The sequence below is a fragment of the Lynx rufus genome, unplaced genomic scaffold (assembly GCF_022079265.1).
Source record: "Lynx rufus isolate CCGP_SWC_20201006 ecotype Redwood Valley unplaced genomic scaffold, mLynRuf1.p SCAF_36, whole genome shotgun sequence".
In the NCBI taxonomy this organism is placed as follows: domain Eukaryota; kingdom Metazoa; phylum Chordata; class Mammalia; order Carnivora; family Felidae; genus Lynx; species Lynx rufus.
The window spans coordinates 191494-208837 of NW_025814852.1; the positions used below are offsets into that span (position 1 = coordinate 191494).

The window sequence follows — 17344 nt, forward strand, 5'->3', positions numbered from 1 at the left end:
TCTATATGACAGAAAAGAAGCTAGAACAGTTAAAACAATTGGGAAAAAAAGAAGAAAGCAATGGGCATGAGTCTATGTGATTTCAAGACTTTTGAGGCCACAGTCATCATGACAGTGCAGGCTTGGTCGGGGGTTGGACACGCAAGCCAGTGGGACAAAAGAGGGAACCCCAGAAAAACCCCACTCAAATATGCCCAACTGGCTTTTGACAGAAGTCCAAAAAAAATTAATAGAGGAAATATAGACTTTTCAACAAATGGTATTAAGACAATTGGAAATCCACAGGTGAAAGGGAAAAAAAGAACCTCAATCTAACCCTCACAGCCGATATAAAGGTTAACTTAAAATGGGTCATGGACTTACAAGTAATATGCAAACTATAAAACTTATAGGAAAAAAAAACGTAAGAGAAAACCTTAAGGACTGAGGGCTGGTGAAGAGTTCTCAGAGATAAAACCAAAGGTCCCATCCATACACAGAAAAACTTGTAAACTGGACTTCATTAACATTGAAACTTTTTGCTCTGAAAAAGTCCCTTCTATAAGAACAAAAAAATACGCTACAGACCGGAAGAAAATATTTGCAAGCCACATATCTGACGACGAACTAGCATCAAATAATTCAATTAGAACATGCGCAGAATATATGAAGAGACATTTCACCAAAATGGATACGCAGATGGCAAACGAGCACAGCGAAAGCTGTCCAACATCACTGGCCACGGGGGAAATGCAAATCAAAACTACACATCTATCAGAACGGGTAAAACAAAACGTAGTGATAACACCCAATGCTGGTGAGGATGCAGAGAAACTCGATCATTCACACATTGCTGGTGGGAACGTAAAATTTGTAAAATAACACAGCCTCTGGGTAACAGTTGGGTAGTTGTGCTCTTGGGCGTTCATCCCAGAGAAAAGAAAACTTATGTTCACACAAAAACCTGTATAAGAATGCGCATAGCAACTTGTTCATATTATTTCAAAATCTGGAAACAACCCAGTGTCTGTGAGCAGGTGAGTGGTTAGACAGACTCAGGGAAGCCACAAGACAGCACCACACAGCAATGAAAAGGAAGAAACCAGATCTTCCGAGTTGGCCTCAGAGAGGACAGCCAGTCCCTAAAGGTGTGATTCCATTTTTATAATGTTCTTAAAAACTCAAACTTATGAAAGTGGAGGACGGATTAGTGATTGCCACGGGCTGGAGGCCACTGGGGGACACAGCTGTGAGGGCACAAATGTCTGGCTGTGACTTTGTGCCCCATTTCATGGGATGTGACCCATTCGCCATTCTCTCTGCATATTGAGAATCTACACTTAGCTCAAATAGTTAATTCTTTTTATTTCTGAGAGAGAGTGGGGAGGGACAGAGAGAGGGGGAGGGGGGAGAGGGGGAGAGAGAGAGAGAGAGAGAGAGAGAGAGAGAGAGAGAGAGAGAGAGAGAGAATCTCAAGCAGGCCTCACACCCCACCCAGCGCAGAGCCCCACACAGGGCTCGATCTCACGACCCTGGGATCAGGACCTGAGCCAAAATCGGATGCTCAAGCAACTGAGCCTTCCATGTGCTCCAAAGTATTTAATTTTTTAAGTGGAGGTGGTAATAATGGCATCTGGCTCAAGACGGCTGCAGGATTATCATATCAGAACAGCAGCCAGCACACAGGAAACCTCATAAAACAGTCAGCTTTCAGTTTTTATTTACCTCTTCACATTTCAGGAGCTGGACCTGCCTCCTTCCCTTTGTCCAGCAGCTCCGAGGACAGATTTGGAGGCCTTTGTGCCCAGGCCCACACCCACACCGCCTGTGTCCCAGGCATGTGGGCCCAGAAGAGCACAGGGAGGAAACGCAGCGTCCAGGAGGGACTTTACCCTCAAGGAGCAGACCAGAGGGTGAGGCCGGGGCCGGAGGGCAGCTGGAGCAGGCTGGGCCTCGGGTCTCTGCATCTGCCCGGCGTTGCAGGGTTTGCCTCTGGCTGTGCCTCAGTGGAGACACAGAGCCCGGTACCTATCAGGTGATGGGAAGGAGGACGGTCTGACTTCCTGCCCATCCCAGAGGCCGTCCCCGCCCCCACCACTGCATTCTCAGCACGAGCGCCTGACCCAGCAGGTGTGGACAGAGCAGGGAGGCGACGCTGAGGGCTCTTCGGGGGCCCCTGCCCTTACAGGAGGCTGCAGCACCCAGGGAACACCTCCACCTTCTGCAGTCCCAGCGGTGTCCACCCCCACCGCCCGCCCAGTCCAGGATGGGCCAGCCATCCCAAGCGCTCTCTGGCCCTGCAGCTGCTGGGGCTTTGTGAGGCACAGACAGATGTCCGCGAAGGATGAGAAAGGGCCCACTGTCAGAAGAAGGGCAGGGGGAGGGAGGAGTTGAGCCACATACACCAGCCACAGGGACGGGGGCCCGGGATCAGCCACAACACTACCGTGTCCATGGTAGTGGACATGGAACCCGTGTCAAGTGGGTTCCTGCTCTCCCAGCTGGGTTCCAACCCCACGGTATTTGGTGAACACGTTAGCAACAGGGCACAGCGGTGATGGGAACAGACAGAGGCTTGTCCAGACAAGCCTGGGGTCTGAGCACAGCCTGTTATGGACTGAACTGTGTCCTCCTCCAAATTCCTGTGTTGAAACCCTAACCCCTAATGTGACTGTATTTGGAGATCATAAGTTTAAACAGGATCATAAAGGTGGGCCCTAACTAGACAAGACTGTCTTAGAAGAGGAAGGGACACCGGAGACCTCTCTGTGTGCACAGACAAGAGACCACGTGAGAACAGGCGAGAGGTCAGCTGTCCACAAGCCGGGAAGAGAGCTTTCACCAAAACCCACTCTGTCGGCAACTGATCTCAGACCTCCAGTCACCAATAAATGTCTGTTGCTTCAGCCACCCCTTGTATGGCATTCCGTTACGGCAGCCCAAGCTCACACACAGCCCTTCAAGGGAACACATGTGCGAGTGGACAGATGGACTCATCACGGAGCGCCAGAGGGGGAGCCTTTTGGGGCAAGAGAAGGGCAAAGAGGCCAGAAGGTGGAGGACGGTGTGGGAGTTGGAGAGAAGCCACAAACGGCCCCATCCAACAAGAAGTACAAAGGCCCCACACCTCCCAGCCAGGACAGGGGACCAGAGGCATAGGCTCTTGTTTTGTGGGGAGAGGGTGCCACTGGCTGGTGTGGTGGGGGCTCCTAGAGTAGCCTCCCCAGGAAGGAGACTGAGACACAGAACTGGGGAAAGAGGGTACGGTGAGGGGCGCAGGATGGCACTGGCAGGGGTGAATGGCAGGACGCCCAGGGGCCTTGTCACACTTGACCTCTTGAGAACCTCAGAGTTCTAGGTCCGTCTGACTGCACGTCAGGTTTGGGGATGGCCCAGAGGGTGTGAGCTGCAGGCAGGGGGAGGGAGGCACAGGGTCACAAAGAGCCCCGCCTTGCACATGCCAGCAGCTCCCCTACTTGGACAGCCCAAGAAGGGACCAGGAGCCAAGGTGGTGGGGGGCCTCCATCCCGTACCTGCTCGGCCACCCCCTGCTTCAGTCCTGAGACCAGCTTTGTAACACACGAAGACATTAGCAGCCATTCCCACCTCAGTATGAATGTGCAGCTCTGAGCCCACCAGCGTGAGAGAGAGGGTGGCAGGGCAGCTGCCTGGGGCTGGGCAGGGACACAGATTCCAGGCTGGCAGCTCCACCCACGCAGGGCAGGTGCGTGCACTATCCACACGCACAGTCTCGCGCCCTCACAGCGCACCAGCCACAGGAGAGGGGAGCAGTTGCCCTCAGCTGCCCCCAGCTGCCCCCATGGAGACACGGCAGGCCTGGGACCCTGTGGGTCTGGGGGAGCAGAGTACTGACTGAGGCCTGAGCCTGGAGACGCGGTCACAGACCAGCCTAGGTAGGCCGGTCCCAAGAGCAGAAGCTGGACGGAAATGTGGGTTTTTACATAAAAGCTCCTTAAGTGTTGGCAACTAACTTCCCGCCCATTTCAGAACTCTGGTCGTGCCTCTTCAGCCCACCAGCCCCACATCCAAGACGGGGAGCAGCCTTGATTCTCACAGCCCAGTCCCCCACCCATCCCTGGCCACTCAGTGCACAGGCAGACCACAGGGCCCAGGAATGGACACATCCCAGCCCCCACCTGGCTGTGTCCCCTCCCTTCCCAGAAGCCTTCCAGCATCCCATCCCCCTCCCACTAGCCAAAACTGAGTTCACGTCTCCAGGCTGTACCACCTACCTCCCCACCATCCCTCCCTGAAGAATTTCGTGAGCCTTGGCTGGCAGGTCCCCTGAGTCAGGCTTCCAAGGCTTCAAGGCCCACTCAGAATGAAACCTGAAGGAGTCACTGGCCAACCTCCCCAGTCTCTCCTGCTCAGATGCCGGCTGCCCAGAAAGTGCTTGGCCATATCTGGGCCTGGGGCTGCTTCTCTGCTCTGGGCTCCATGACAGCAAGTTTGCAGAGACTGCGCCAGCGTTCCCTCGGGGCTGCTGCGCTAGGTGGCATGGGAAAGGTACCCCCAAGTCGTGCAGAGCCCCTCAAGCATCTGCACATTGACTTGAGGTTCCACCCCACACGAGAATGCCTAGCTTGAGACAACCTTCAGGACACCCTAGCGCCAGAGCCTGAATCCCAGGGTCAGCCGCCCACAGCACAGCTCAGCTCCAGGAGGCTGGGAAGTCCGGATGCCCTGCCCTACCCAGGATCACCAGGCCCCTGGGGCTGGAGACGAGAGGGCTCTTCCTCAGCCCTCGGACACAAGGAGGGAGGGTTGGGGGGTCTGCGGGCCATGCCGAGGAGGGGCCTGTCTCTTTATGCTCTCCGAGCTCCAGCCCAGGAGAGTATAAAGAACCCTGAAACAGAGGAAGAAGGGGGAGGGGGAATAGGATAGAGGAGACACCAAGAGACAGCAAGCAGAGTAAGTGAGCTGGTCCTCTATAAATACCCAGCCCGGGGGCGTGTGCTACTGAGGGAGGCCGGGATTCCACCCTACCCACCTCCCTCAAGTTATATAATCCACCACGGGGCTCTAGGCCTGTACCCAGGGCCCAGCAGACCCAGGAGGAGGCCACTATCAGGAGGGAGACAGCTGGGGGCTGGGCACAGGGCACCCCCACCCCATCCGCCCCCAGCCCACTCTGGGAGTGGACTTCTCAATGACACCACAGCACCAGGAGGGCCTGCAGACCCCTGGCCAGACCTGTTCCGAGTCATCAATCATGCCCATGGATGCTACCTGGAAGGACTGAAACTTCATACCCCAAATAATGGTCCTGAGAACCTCCCTCTGCTGCTCCCGGGGCTACTTGTTAGAACTCAGCCCCCACCCCTTGGTCCCAGCTAAATGCTGAGGAGGCCATGTCCAGCCTCAAGTCAGGACCAGGACAGAAAGTCCAGCAAACCCCTGACCTGACCAGACCCAGCACCAACCCAGCAAACCTCTGACCTGACGAGCCATACAGACACCCGTCCCGCCCAGCAAACCCCCAATCTGACCTGGCATAGAGACCCCCACCCCCACCCGGCAAGCCCTTAATCTGACCAGGCAAACAGACCCCCGGCAGCAGACCCCTGATCTGACCAATAGAGACCCCATCAATGGCATCACAGTCATAGATAGGATGGAGGGAGACCCTGTATGGAGCCTATGGCACCTATACGGTGGCCGAACACGACTGTTCCAGTGCCCACAGCTCAGACGCACACCGGGTGCAGCCCACGTCCAAATCCAGTGTTGCTAGGCACTCGGACACGGTGGCTTTTGTCATCTCAAACTTAGACACAGGGTCACCTCACATTCGGGTATGAAATCACTTGTCAGCCACAGTGAGGCCCAGCCCCCTGGTCTCCACACTTGGACACACGGTCACTGCTCACCTCGGCCCATACCTACTGGACCCGCCTCGTCCAGGGCAGACGTCCTCTGGGCTTGGCCTCCCCAGAGCACTCTCCTGCACCATCACCCCCTCTCTCAGCCGGGCCTCCACAGCGCCAGGAGGCCGGCCTGTCTATGCCCCAGCTGGACAGGAAGCAGCAGGCCTCCTAGTGGTCAAGGGCTGAGCTGGGACCAGACTTCCTCCCAGAGCAACGCAGCCCGCTTGCCCTCTCTGCTTCCCACAGGAGGCCCAGTCTGGGGAGAGAGGCCCCTGAGCTCTAATTACATGTCCTGGAAAGAAATCCCAGTTTAATCTGAAGTAAAATGAGAAGCTGTGGTTGGAAACGTCCCCTGGAGGAGCCACCTGCCTGAGCTAGGACACGTGCCTCTGCTCGTGTCCCGCAGGACCAGGAAGGAAAGCACCGGGCTGAGGCCATGACAGGAGCAGGGACTCTCAGGGTTGGGGGACGCTGGGCTCTGCCAGCAGGAAGACATGCCCGGGGTCTGAGGGGACCCTGCTCGGGCCCCTGCCCTGACTGCCAGCTGGAATCAATCCCTCAGGGACCAAAGGGTGGGGCGGGGACTTCCAAGAGGGATTGTGAGGGTGGAGGCAGGGACACGGGGACAGCATCAGGAGGTCAGACACGTGGGGTCAGCTACAGGTGAGCTGGGGGTGTGGCTGCCCCACTAAGGAGGTGCCAGACGGTTTCCTGTGGGCAATCTACCAGACCAGTGTTTCTTCCAGCTGCACCCCAGTCCAAGGCCCCATCATATCCACCTGGGTTACCGTCCCCTTGGTCAGCCCTGCACCGGGTCCCAGCTCTTGCACTCACAGCCCTCCAGCAGCCCCCACAGCCTGCCACATCTTCACCCTCTGCTCCCCTCCCAGGCTCACCGAGACCCACCTCCCCCCCTGCCTGCTCCCCTGCTTGAGGTGCTTCCCAGGGCCCTTCCTGACCCCCACGAAAGGACAAACGTCACCCTCAACCCACCCTGGCCTTCTGCTCCTTGCTGCGCTTCACTACCCTGCATGGCACGTGTTGTTTGTTCACTATCGCCCCCAGCACAAGGCAGCCTCCATGCTCACCACCGTGGCCTCAGCAACTAGAGCATTTGACAAATACCTTCCAAGTGAATGAGGGCATGGACGGCCAGACAGTCACTGAGTAAAGGAGGGAAGGTGAACAGAGAGCGAGGCGAAGGAAGAGGTGAGAGACTGGATGTGGCAGAGGAACCCTTCCTTCCCTCCTTCCTTCCTCCCTCCCTTCCTCCTCCCTCCCTTTCCTCCCTCTCTTCCTTCCTTCCTTCCTTCCTTCCTTCCTTCCTTCCTTCCCTTCTTCCTTCCTTCCTTCCCTTCTTCCTTCCTTCCCTCCTTCCTTCCTCCCTTCCCTCCCTTCCCTCCCTTCCTCTCCTTCCTCCCTCCTTCCCTTTCCTTCCTTTCTTCCTTCCTTCTCTTCCTCCCTCCCTCCCTCCCTTCCTCTCCTTCCTCCCTCCCTCCCTTTCTCCCTTCCTTCCTTCCCTCCTTCCTTCCTTCCTTCCTTCCTTCCCCCCTTCCTTCCTTCCCTCCCCCTTTCCCTCCTCTTCCTTCCCTTCCTTCCTTCCTTCCTCCCTCCTTCCCTCCCTTCCTCCCTCCCTCCCTCCCTCACCTCCTCCCTCCCTCCCATCCTTCCTCCCTCTCTTTCTTCCTTCCATTCATTCTCTCTCCTGACTCCCCATCTCTCTGCCCCCACCTCCCTTGCCCTCCCCATCTCATCCCCTGCCCTTGTGCATCAGCCTCTAACCCTTCCCACACCACATCTCAGCTCATGTGCTCGCTTCCTAGTTCACTGGAAACACAACAGTCTGAGGGCTTCTCCACCGCCCTGCTTCCTCACCTGCCAGCCCAAGTGCACTCTCAGCCCCTCCCCCATTTCCCGCTGAGATCAACAGACAGGGACTCCCAGCATTCTGGATCCCACTTTCCCTCATCCATCCAGAACATCTCTCCAGGACACGCTGCCTACATCATCTGCTCATCCTTGCTTCCTGGACTACCACACAGGCTGTAGTCTCTCTCCTGCCCCTTCACCTCCCTCCTGCCACTGCCCCACTTCTCTGCCTTGCTTTGCTGCAAAATTCTGAAAAGAAGAGCTGCCCACAGGTGCTCACCATGAACCCCTCCTCCATTCCCTCCTCTTGCTTCTATTTAGGAAGAGCTCTTCCTTCCTGAAACACCATCCACTTTCCTCTTTGGGTTCTCCACCCACCTCACTGGCCAGTCCCAATCTACAAACTCCGGTCCCTGGGCTCAGTCATGGGCAGCTTCCCCAGGGATCCTAACTATTCTTGGACTCTAAAGACCATCGATACACCTGTGTCCTGCACTGACACCCCCAGCCACCGCCTCCCCAAATATGTAGATGGCTCACCCCTCGTGCCCTTCCAAACTCACCGCCTCACTGAGGGCCTCTCTACGCATCCTACACGGAGCAGCAGACTCCCAGCCCACACTCCGCACTCCTAACTCCCTTCCGGTGCGGGAAATTGAAGCACAGCCTTTCCATTTACGGAGTGACCTTCATGGCATACCTCCCCCCAGGCACTGTGATGTAGCCATGAAGAACACAGGTCAAGACCTGCCCTTGCCAAGCATATATCGAGGGGCAGGAGTGGTGGGGGGCACACTAAACATCACACGTAATGAAGTGTGAATGTTCTAGGAAATCTATGTACACCAAGAAGAAACAGAGGAGGGCTGGGGATACGGTGCCCCCCAGCATGTTGGCCACAGGGCAGGGGACCAGCAGTCTTGTTCACTCCTGTGTCCTCAGCACCTGGCAGAGGCTCAGCAAATTTTCAATAAATGAGCAATTAACCAATGATGATTAGCAGAGAAAGTGTCAGAAGATGTCAGCTCAAGTGGCAGAGGCACGGACGAGGGGCATACGGAGGGCCTGTGGGCAGGACAGCCCCTCAGCACATTCCCGTGGAGCTAGGACTAGGTGCTATGCTCCCTAATGCCAGGGGTAGACCTAGGCTTGGGGATAAGGGGCTTCCCTGAGGCATGGGTGGGGACCCCATTCCACTCAAGTCTCCTCCCATGACCTGCACACCAGCCTCAGAAGCAGAAGGGACCCCAGCAGGCCTCTAGGGACAAGTCGGGCTTCACCAAGCAACGCGGCCTCCCCAGCCAGAGCCCTTCCCCTCCCCACCAGGGGCCTCCAGCCCTCTGAGCCCCAATTAAGTAAACCCTAATTAAAAACAACAAAGTAATGAGAAGTAATGCCCCTCCCATGGCTATCCACAGGGACCTCAGCTCAGGAGGGGCTGGGTTAGAGCACCTCCCTGGCTTCCCCACTGGTTAGCACTCACACCAAAATGACCTGGGACCTCCTTCTACCACATACCCACATGCACACACACCCAGGCTCACAAGCCCCCATGAGCCACAAGCAGGAGCACCTGAGCGGGTTCCCTGCATGACTCTGGGCCCACACGTGAGCCCCTAGGGGACACAGGTCACTGTCCTCACCTGAGACACCTCTGGCAATGATGTGCAGAGAGAGGGAGCCTGGAAACTACTAGTGCCAACTCCTGGCCTTCCTCCTACAGACGCAGAGAGCAGAGACTCTGCGACCCAGAACAAGGCCAAAAACAGAAAGAAAAGAAAGAAGAATGAGAGAGAAAAAGCGAAAAGACACAGAGAAACAAAGGCATCAAGAGTGAAAGAAATAGGGGCGCCTGGGTGGTGCAGTCGGTTAAGCGGCCGACTTCAGCCAGGTCACGATCTCGCGGTCCGTGAGTTCGAGCCCCACGTCAGGCTCTGGGCTGATGGCTCAGAGCCTGGAGCCTGTTTCCGATTCTGTGTCTCCCTCTCTCTCTGCCCCTCCCCCGTTCATGCTCTGTCTCTCTCTGTCCCAAAAATAAATAAACGTTGAAAAAAAAAATTTTTTTTTAAAAATAAAAATAAAAAAAAATAAAAAAAGAGTGAAAGAAATAGTGACAGAGAAGACAAAGAAGTCAGAGAAGGCCAGAAATGCAGAGACGAGGACCACGAAAGTAAGGGAAGGAAGAAAAGAGAGACAGAGACACAGAGAAACCAGGGTTGGAGGGTGGGGTGTGAGACGGAGGAGAGAAGTACACGGGAAAGATGAGAGAGTGAAAGAGAGAGAGAGAGACGAAGAAACAGAAACAGAAAGAAGAGATGGACAAAGTAGGGGTCTCCAAGGCCAGGGGCCAGAATTAAGGTCTCAGGACCCTTGGGACCCTCTCACTGGGGCTCTCAGGAAGGTGAGTCCGTCCTCCTCTGTCTTGTGACCTCCCCTTGAGAAGTCTCTCCCAGCCCTCACTGAGGGAATGGCTCCCTGGACCTGGAACCAGGACGAACTTATCAGAAGACCACGGGTCCTGCCAAGGAGTAGATGGGGGTTCCTCTGCCTCCCTGCCTTGTTCCTAGAAACCCAGACACTCAGCACCATGGACAGCAGACTGGGAGGCAGGGTCCTGCCACCAGCGGGCTCCGGCAGGCAGGCCGAGCACAGAGCACTGCCACTTCAGTAACCCATTAATTCAACAGACACTCTCTGACCTCTCCTGGGGGCCCGCCCCAAGCTAGGCTCTAGGGACACCCCGAAAAATAAGACACCGTTCTTGTCTTCAGGGGCTCACGTCTAGAGGGAGGGAGCAATGTAAACAGCCAGTGATGCTCCCAGACACCCTGCCCAGTGCCCGGTGGACCACGGGGAGCGCCCCGCCCTCTGAGGGCCACGCTCACCACCAGCACCCCCACCAGCATCATCAGTGGGACCGAGAGTCTTGCTTGGTCGCCCAGAGGCTATTTAGCCAAGTTCATGTCTTCTCACACACAGGGAGCCCGTGGAGGCTTGAGCCCCAGATCTGGGGCTTCCGTGGTCACCTCCTCCCTCCTCTGCCTTCAGCCTAAACCACCTCTGCACAGGTGGTCACCTGCACCAAGGCAGGTTAGGGGTCGCTGGGCAGGGTGGAGGCCTTGGCCACAATCACCCTTCCTTGGGAAGGAGTGTTCTGGGCAACAGTGGGGCCTCCCTCCTCCTCTCTGATTGGGGCTCTGAGCCTCTCTGGGACCACAAGGCCCCAGGGAAGAAGAGACTGCAGTCCCTGGCCTGGGGCGGGGCCTCTGGGGCCTGGGCTATGCAAACAGGTCCTGTGGAGCAAATTCCCTAAGCTCTCACCCACCCCACTCCCAGAGCAGCCTAGCTCCAGCCTTCAGCCCGCTGGCCAGAGAAGCAGGGCAAGGGCCCTACTGTCAGGCAGTCGGAAAGACCGAAAGACCTAGCCTCCAAAGGTGAGGGGCTCAGTGACGACGAGCAGGGTGCTCTGCCTGCAACCCACCCCAGCCCACCCCCAAATCAACTTCGAATCACAAATTGTCAATTACCAGGGTCCATTTGAGGAGGACAGTGGTGGGCAGGACACACTGATTAAGCACCTTCCTGGAGCCAGAAACCGTGGAAACACACAACGTTCACGCGCTCGTCCAAGCACAGCGCCAGAGCTCTGAGAACACACTTCCAGGCAGCTCTTCAGTCAGGAAACTGCCCAGAGCCCTCCCTCTGCCCTGGGAAGCCCCTCCCCCATGGGGACCCAGCCACAGAGCCAGTGGCCCCACGCCTGTGGTCTGTAAGAGCGCTCCACCTGAGGATAGAACGCTGTACGCAGGTCCTTCAGCAAAGACGGCCGCTCACGGGTAACAGCCCCGTCCCACACCATCAGGCATTTCTTCACACGGCCACCAGCACTCACAACAGCTTGGTGTGGACACTGCTGGCTCACCCCTAGCCCCAAGCAAGGGGACACCCCAGGTCCTGGCCACCTACCCTGTGAGAACCACCACAAAGTCCATGACGTTCCAGCCGTTCCGCAAGTAGGAGCCCTTGTGGAAGACGAAGCCCAGAGCTATGATCTTGATCCCCGCCTCAAAGCAGAAGATGCCAATGAAGTAGGGCTCCGTGTCATCCTGTGAAGAGGCAGAGAAAGGGTTGCCACCACCCCCAAGTTGGGCAGGTCGAGGCAGCAGGCAGGGACACTGTCCCAGCTCTGACCCCACCCCCCCTCCACTCAGCCTCACCACCTACAGACTTCACAGGAAACGTGGCCCTGCCCCCATAGTCAGTGGCACCCCAGCCACAACAGGGCGGTGGGGGGGGGGGGGTGTCCTGGGGTCTCTCACGCCTCGAAGCCCCTGCAGCAGGAGAAGCAATGTTGACAGCACTTGTGGGCCTTTTCTGCAATCCATCCCACACCCCACGCACTAAAGGTATTATCATCCTGACTCTAAAGGAAACGGGCCCAGACATGACAGCTTGTTGGAGACTCACAGCTTGTTGGAAACCAAGCCATATTCAAACCCAGAGGTGATCGGTGTGATCCCGGGCTCCAATCACTTCAGAAGTTGCCTGGATAATGCCCCAATTCCTGGGGTGCAGCCCAGGACCCACTTATTCATTCAACACATATCTTCTGGATAATAATCATAACACACAAATGCAAATCTTCGTGGGGGCAAATACAGCCCAGACCCCAGGGAGCCTCTGGAGAGTAAGGCAGACAGCGGGGCAGCGAGGACAGGAATTCCAGGTGGAGGGAACAGTGTGAGCAAAAGAATGTTGTCACCGCATCTTATCACTCAGCCACGAGCATCAACTGGGGCCAGGTCTGTCTGGTGCCGAGCAAGGTGGGAAGCAAGCTGTACAGGGCTCGGGGAGGAGGACGTCACATGGAGACATGCACAGATGGTGTCGTAAGTGACCAGGGGCATCGCTCACTTGGGGACGGTGGCATAGAGAGCCTTGGTGCAGGTGAGCCCCAGGGAACTGGACCACGGGGGTGCGCTGGGAAGGTCAGCATGGGAAACGGCCTGAGTGCAGACCAAGGACACCTGTACGCCAGGGCTGCTGTTATAAAAAAGCAGATGAAGGAGTGGTGGGAAGGGGCCCCTTAGGGAGCCAGAGGAGGAACTGCCCTACAGAAAGTGGCTCTGCCCTGCCAGAAAGCGGCCAGGGTTGCAGGGCCTGGGGACTGGCCACTTTGGGGCTGCAGAGGAGGAGAGCGCCAGACTGGCTCCCTGTGGCTGCTGTCAGTTCCCACTGAGGGCCAGCAGCCCGTGTCTCCCCCCGCCACACACAGGAAGCCTGGTCCTCAAGAATCCTCCCCATATGACCGGGAATACCCTCAGCCAGGGCCTCTCCGGCTGTGCCTGGCAGGAGCTACCTCCCCCAGGGGCCCCGTCAGCCCTGTGCCCATCACCGCCCAGCTCTCCCATCTTGGTACCCAGATGCTGACTCATGACCGAAATCATCCTCTGAAAGCTTTAGGTCTACTTTAGTTGGAGGGTCCTCTCTCCCCCAAACGAAGGGGCTGTTGACCATCAGCCCCAGGGAAGACACTGGCTCCAACAAACACGTCTTCACAGAGAGCTTCCAGGCAGACGAAAGAGCAGGCCCGAGCTGGGAGATGGGACAGGGCCCACGACAGATCCTTCTCTTCAGGGCGAGCTCGGAAGGGGTGAGGTGGGACTGCAAGCTAGCGGTTCTGGCCAAAGGCCGCTCAGGAGGTTGACGGGTGGCCGAGAAGCAGAACCCCAGAGACAGGGAGCTGTGAAGGCCCCACCCCACTCCAGGCTGGCAGACAGTGAAGAGGCTGACCCTTTGTCACCCAGCCCCCTACAGGTCCACCAGCATCAGCACAAGCCTCCAGGTCTGAACCCTGAAGCTGCCACAGCCCCTCCTCTCCAGGCCCCAGTCCGTGTTCCAGCCTTCTGTCTGTCCTAACGGCCCGAAGACCTGTGTCTACACACAAGACTAGGGTCAGCAAGGGCTCCCAAGGCCTCTAGGCACATTCTGTTTGTTCTCCCGATAGCCCAACCCCCCTCACCACAAAGCAAATCTTCCCTCATTTGGGAGGCAGGAGCTCAGACTTGCCTGGATGCCCGGCTGGCCCACTCAAGCCTGCCACCCAGCAGGGACAAGCGTGAGCCCAACTACTGTGCACTGGTCTCCCTGCCCCCTGCCCCCCACCATCTCCTGGCCTGCCTCCCTCTGGCCCTACCCCTGCCAGACTTCCCTGGAGATATGGCCACGCCCTGTGGCCTGGCAGAGGCTCTCTGCTCTCACTTTCACCCTCTGCTCTAGCCCCCAGAACACACACTCAGCACAAGCACACACAACACCAGCGTGCACAAGGGGGCCACAGGAGGCAAGTGACCCTGTCTGGTTCCTGGTGGCGCAAGACTCCCCCACAGGGACCACACCCACTCTTGCCTGGTGGCATGACTGTGCTGTCCTTCACACCCCTCCTCTCTCACAACCAAAACCCCCCGGCCTTCTGAGCGCCTGCAGAAATGACTACTCCAGAAAACCTCCCACCCACTGGCTCTCCACTTCCTTGCCTTCTTTTGGTGCCTTGCAACACTGTGAGCACCCCCAGGTCAGCCTTACTCCGTCTCCCCTTCCCCACCCCTGGCCCTGTGATGGTGGCAGTGGGGGTTCAGGGCCCACACTAAGCACTGAACAGGCCCTGTATCACCTCCTGTCTATCTCCACTGACGTCACAGAAAGAAGCCACAGAGACGATCAATCACTTGCCAGGCTACAAAGAAAGAGGGATTCTCCTCTTGATGCCCAGAAACCCCAGGGGAGACTGCTGGGGCAGCTCTTCAGCCAGGCCCCAGGTTCCCTCTCCAGACCCCTGTACCTGCTCTTTCCTTCTCTCTGTTCTGAGGCTCAGTCTCTCAGGCCTGGGAGCCCACACCAAGCCCAGGCAAAGGGATCAGGGCAGCAGGAAAGACTAGGGGCTAGGGGACAAGCCACACCTTTGAAATGGGACTCGCTCTAAATATCACCCTTCCTCTGCCCCAGCCCCTCCAGAGACCCTGTCCTGGCATCCTGACTCTCATGTGCTCCAACAAGGGACACCACAGGGGCCTGTGCGGCTCTTGGCAGGAGTGGGTGAAAACGATTTAGGATGTTTGGGAAGAAAGCCTGGGAAGGAGGGCTTCCCCTGGATAGGGGTGGCCCCAAGGAGAAGGTATTCCAAGCAGAGCCAGGAAAGACAACTCTGAGGGAGAGGAGGACAGCCCCTAGACCCAGGACCATACCACAGGGCCTACCACAGCCTACCCATCGTGAGGGTGCTCATAGAGCCTGACATTCCTGACCCTGGGCCACTATGAATGCCACTCCCCTACCGCAGGTTACACTAAGTTTCTTAGATCAAGGCTTAAGGTTGTAGAACTGGACAACCCTTTTAGGGTGTGGGGTGGCTAGTGGCACAGGGCAAAGTAGCTGTTAGCTAATGTGGCCTCTCTCAGGCCTTCCTTCCCACCGTGGGCTGAGCCAGATACCCCAGTCCCCCAGACCCTGAGGGAGGTGTTAGCTGCCTGGGTTCTCACCTTTTCCTCCACCAAAAGGAGAGGAGAGCTGCCCAGATGTCCCTGTCCAAGGAAGCTAAGCTCAGCCACAGATCCTAAAGGGTCCTGGAATCGGATGAGCCACCGCCACCCGCAGCCCTGCCCTCGGCCCCGCCGCACTCACCAGCCGCTCAGACATGGGTGTCTTGTCCCCGTCAGGCAGGTGCTGCTCCAGTGCCAGCACAATACAGTTGGCGATGATGGTGGCCAAGATCATGTATTCAAATGGAGTGCGTGGGTTAAGGACTGGCCAGGAGGTGCCAAGGGGGAGGGGAGGCGGGGAAGCCAAGGCCCACAGCGCGCAGCAGTGCAGCAACCACAGCGAGGCCACCTCCAGAGGGCCTGAGAATAACCGGTCAGAAGCCCACCCTTCCCTCTCTGCCCTCATCCTCGGCGGGATGGGGGGGTTGGGGGTGGGGGTGGGGGGCGGGGGGCGGGGGGGGCCGCCTGGAGGCGGAGCCTCTGCAGTCTCGGCAGCCAGCCCCTCGGCACGTCCAGACGGCCGTCAGCACCGCGGACAGCGCCCCAGCCCAGCTCTGCCGGGCGTCCTCGACCCGAGGGGAGGGGACTGCGCGCCCCTAGCGTGAGGCTGAGGAAGGATCCTGCGCAGGCGCACACTCTCACCTACAGATACACGTAGCCACATGTGCCTACACAGGCACTCGAACATACATGTACCGAGTCCCGAACGCACGCACGCGCAACGCCGGGTTCATGCTATGCTATGCCCGCACACACACGCAAGCACCTGCAGCCAGGCACGCGCCCGGGCTCGCGTCCACACGGGTGCTCACACCTACACAGACACGGATTCGCCCTCGTGTGCCCTCCAGGCTGGCCGCGCGCTCTGCACCCAGACCAAGGGAGCGAAGGGACGAGTCCAGGGACAGGGGGCTCCGCCCAGCGTCCGTCCCGCTCCCGCGGCCGCCACCACCACGACCACACGCGCGCGCGCGCGCGCGTACATCCTCAAACACACACGCACACGCGGCGCGCGAAGGCCCCCGGAGCCCCGCCCCGCCCCCTCCTCGCCGAGAGACGCGTCCCCATCCGCCTCTCCCCAGGTCGCACCCTCCTCCCGACCCCGGGAAAGATGGCCACTGGGCGCCGCACGCGACCCGCCCCAGCCCCGGCCCCCCCGCCCGGGCCGCCCCCTCCCCGACGCGCCGGAGCGCGGACACCGGACGCCGTGCCCGGCCCCTGTCCCCGCGACCTCGGACGGTCCCCCGGCCCCTGAGCGGCCCGGCCCCCCGGCAGGATATGGCCACTCGGTGATGCGCTTGGCGTATTTGCGGACGACGTTGTCCTCGCTGAAGACGAAGAGCGAGCGGTTGACGGTGAAGCAGTTCTGCTTGACCGGGATGGGGTTGTAGAGCGCCATAGTCCGCGCGCGCTGCGCGATCGACTGCTTGTAGAGGACCCGCTGGCCCGGCTGCAGCCCCCCGGGGCCCGGGCCGCCCGCCCCGCCGGCCCCGCCGCCCCGAGCCCGCTCCCCACCGGCGCCCCCATAGCGGCTGCCCAGCTCGTCCCCGAAGCGGACCATGGCTCCCGGGCGCCGCGCGCATCCCCCGGCCCGGCGGCCCCGGCAGGGAGAGCGCGGGGCGCGCCAGCCAGGCGCTCAGAGCGGAGCAGCCGCGGAGCCGCCGGACCCGCACCGGACCTCGCCCGGCCCAGCCGCCGCCGCCGCCGCCGCCGCCGACGCCGCCGCCGCCGCCGCACCCGACTCCGCCGCCCGCACCACGCCCTATAAGGGGCCGGTCACGTGGCGGCGCCCGGCCAATCCGCGCCCGCCCCGCCCGCCCGGATGCCGCCCGCCCCGCCCCCAGCTGGCCGCCCCCGCCCTGTCCCCCGCGGCCGGTCGGGGCAGCCAGCCTTCTGGGCTGCGCCTCGGCCCCCGGGTCTCCGGGACGAGCCCAGGGCGGGGGCGGGCGCGGGGATCGTGCGCCGAATGCGCGTGCCGCCTCGCGCGGGGCCGGGCGCTGGCCAGATGCTGAAGCGAGCAGCTGGGGCCGGGGCCCGGGCGGGGCTGGGCGTCCTCGACGGACCGCCGAG

At 59.1% G+C, this 17344-nt stretch overlaps 1 protein-coding gene across 1 annotated transcript in view; it reads right to left on the reverse strand.

The window, feature by feature from the left end:
- Positions 1-16835, reverse strand: part of CACNA1B (calcium voltage-gated channel subunit alpha1 B) — a 189873-nt gene extending 173038 nt beyond the window's left edge. The window contains exons 1-3 of the mRNA XM_047093796.1: positions 16555-16835; positions 15417-15522; positions 11703-11842 (exon numbers count right to left, since the gene is read on the reverse strand). Of these exons, the coding sequence (XP_046949752.1) occupies positions 11703-11842; positions 15417-15522; positions 16555-16835 (527 nt within the window). The remainder of the gene's footprint in view (positions 1-11702; positions 11843-15416; positions 15523-16554) is intronic.
- Positions 16836-17344: the final 509 nt, after the last annotated feature.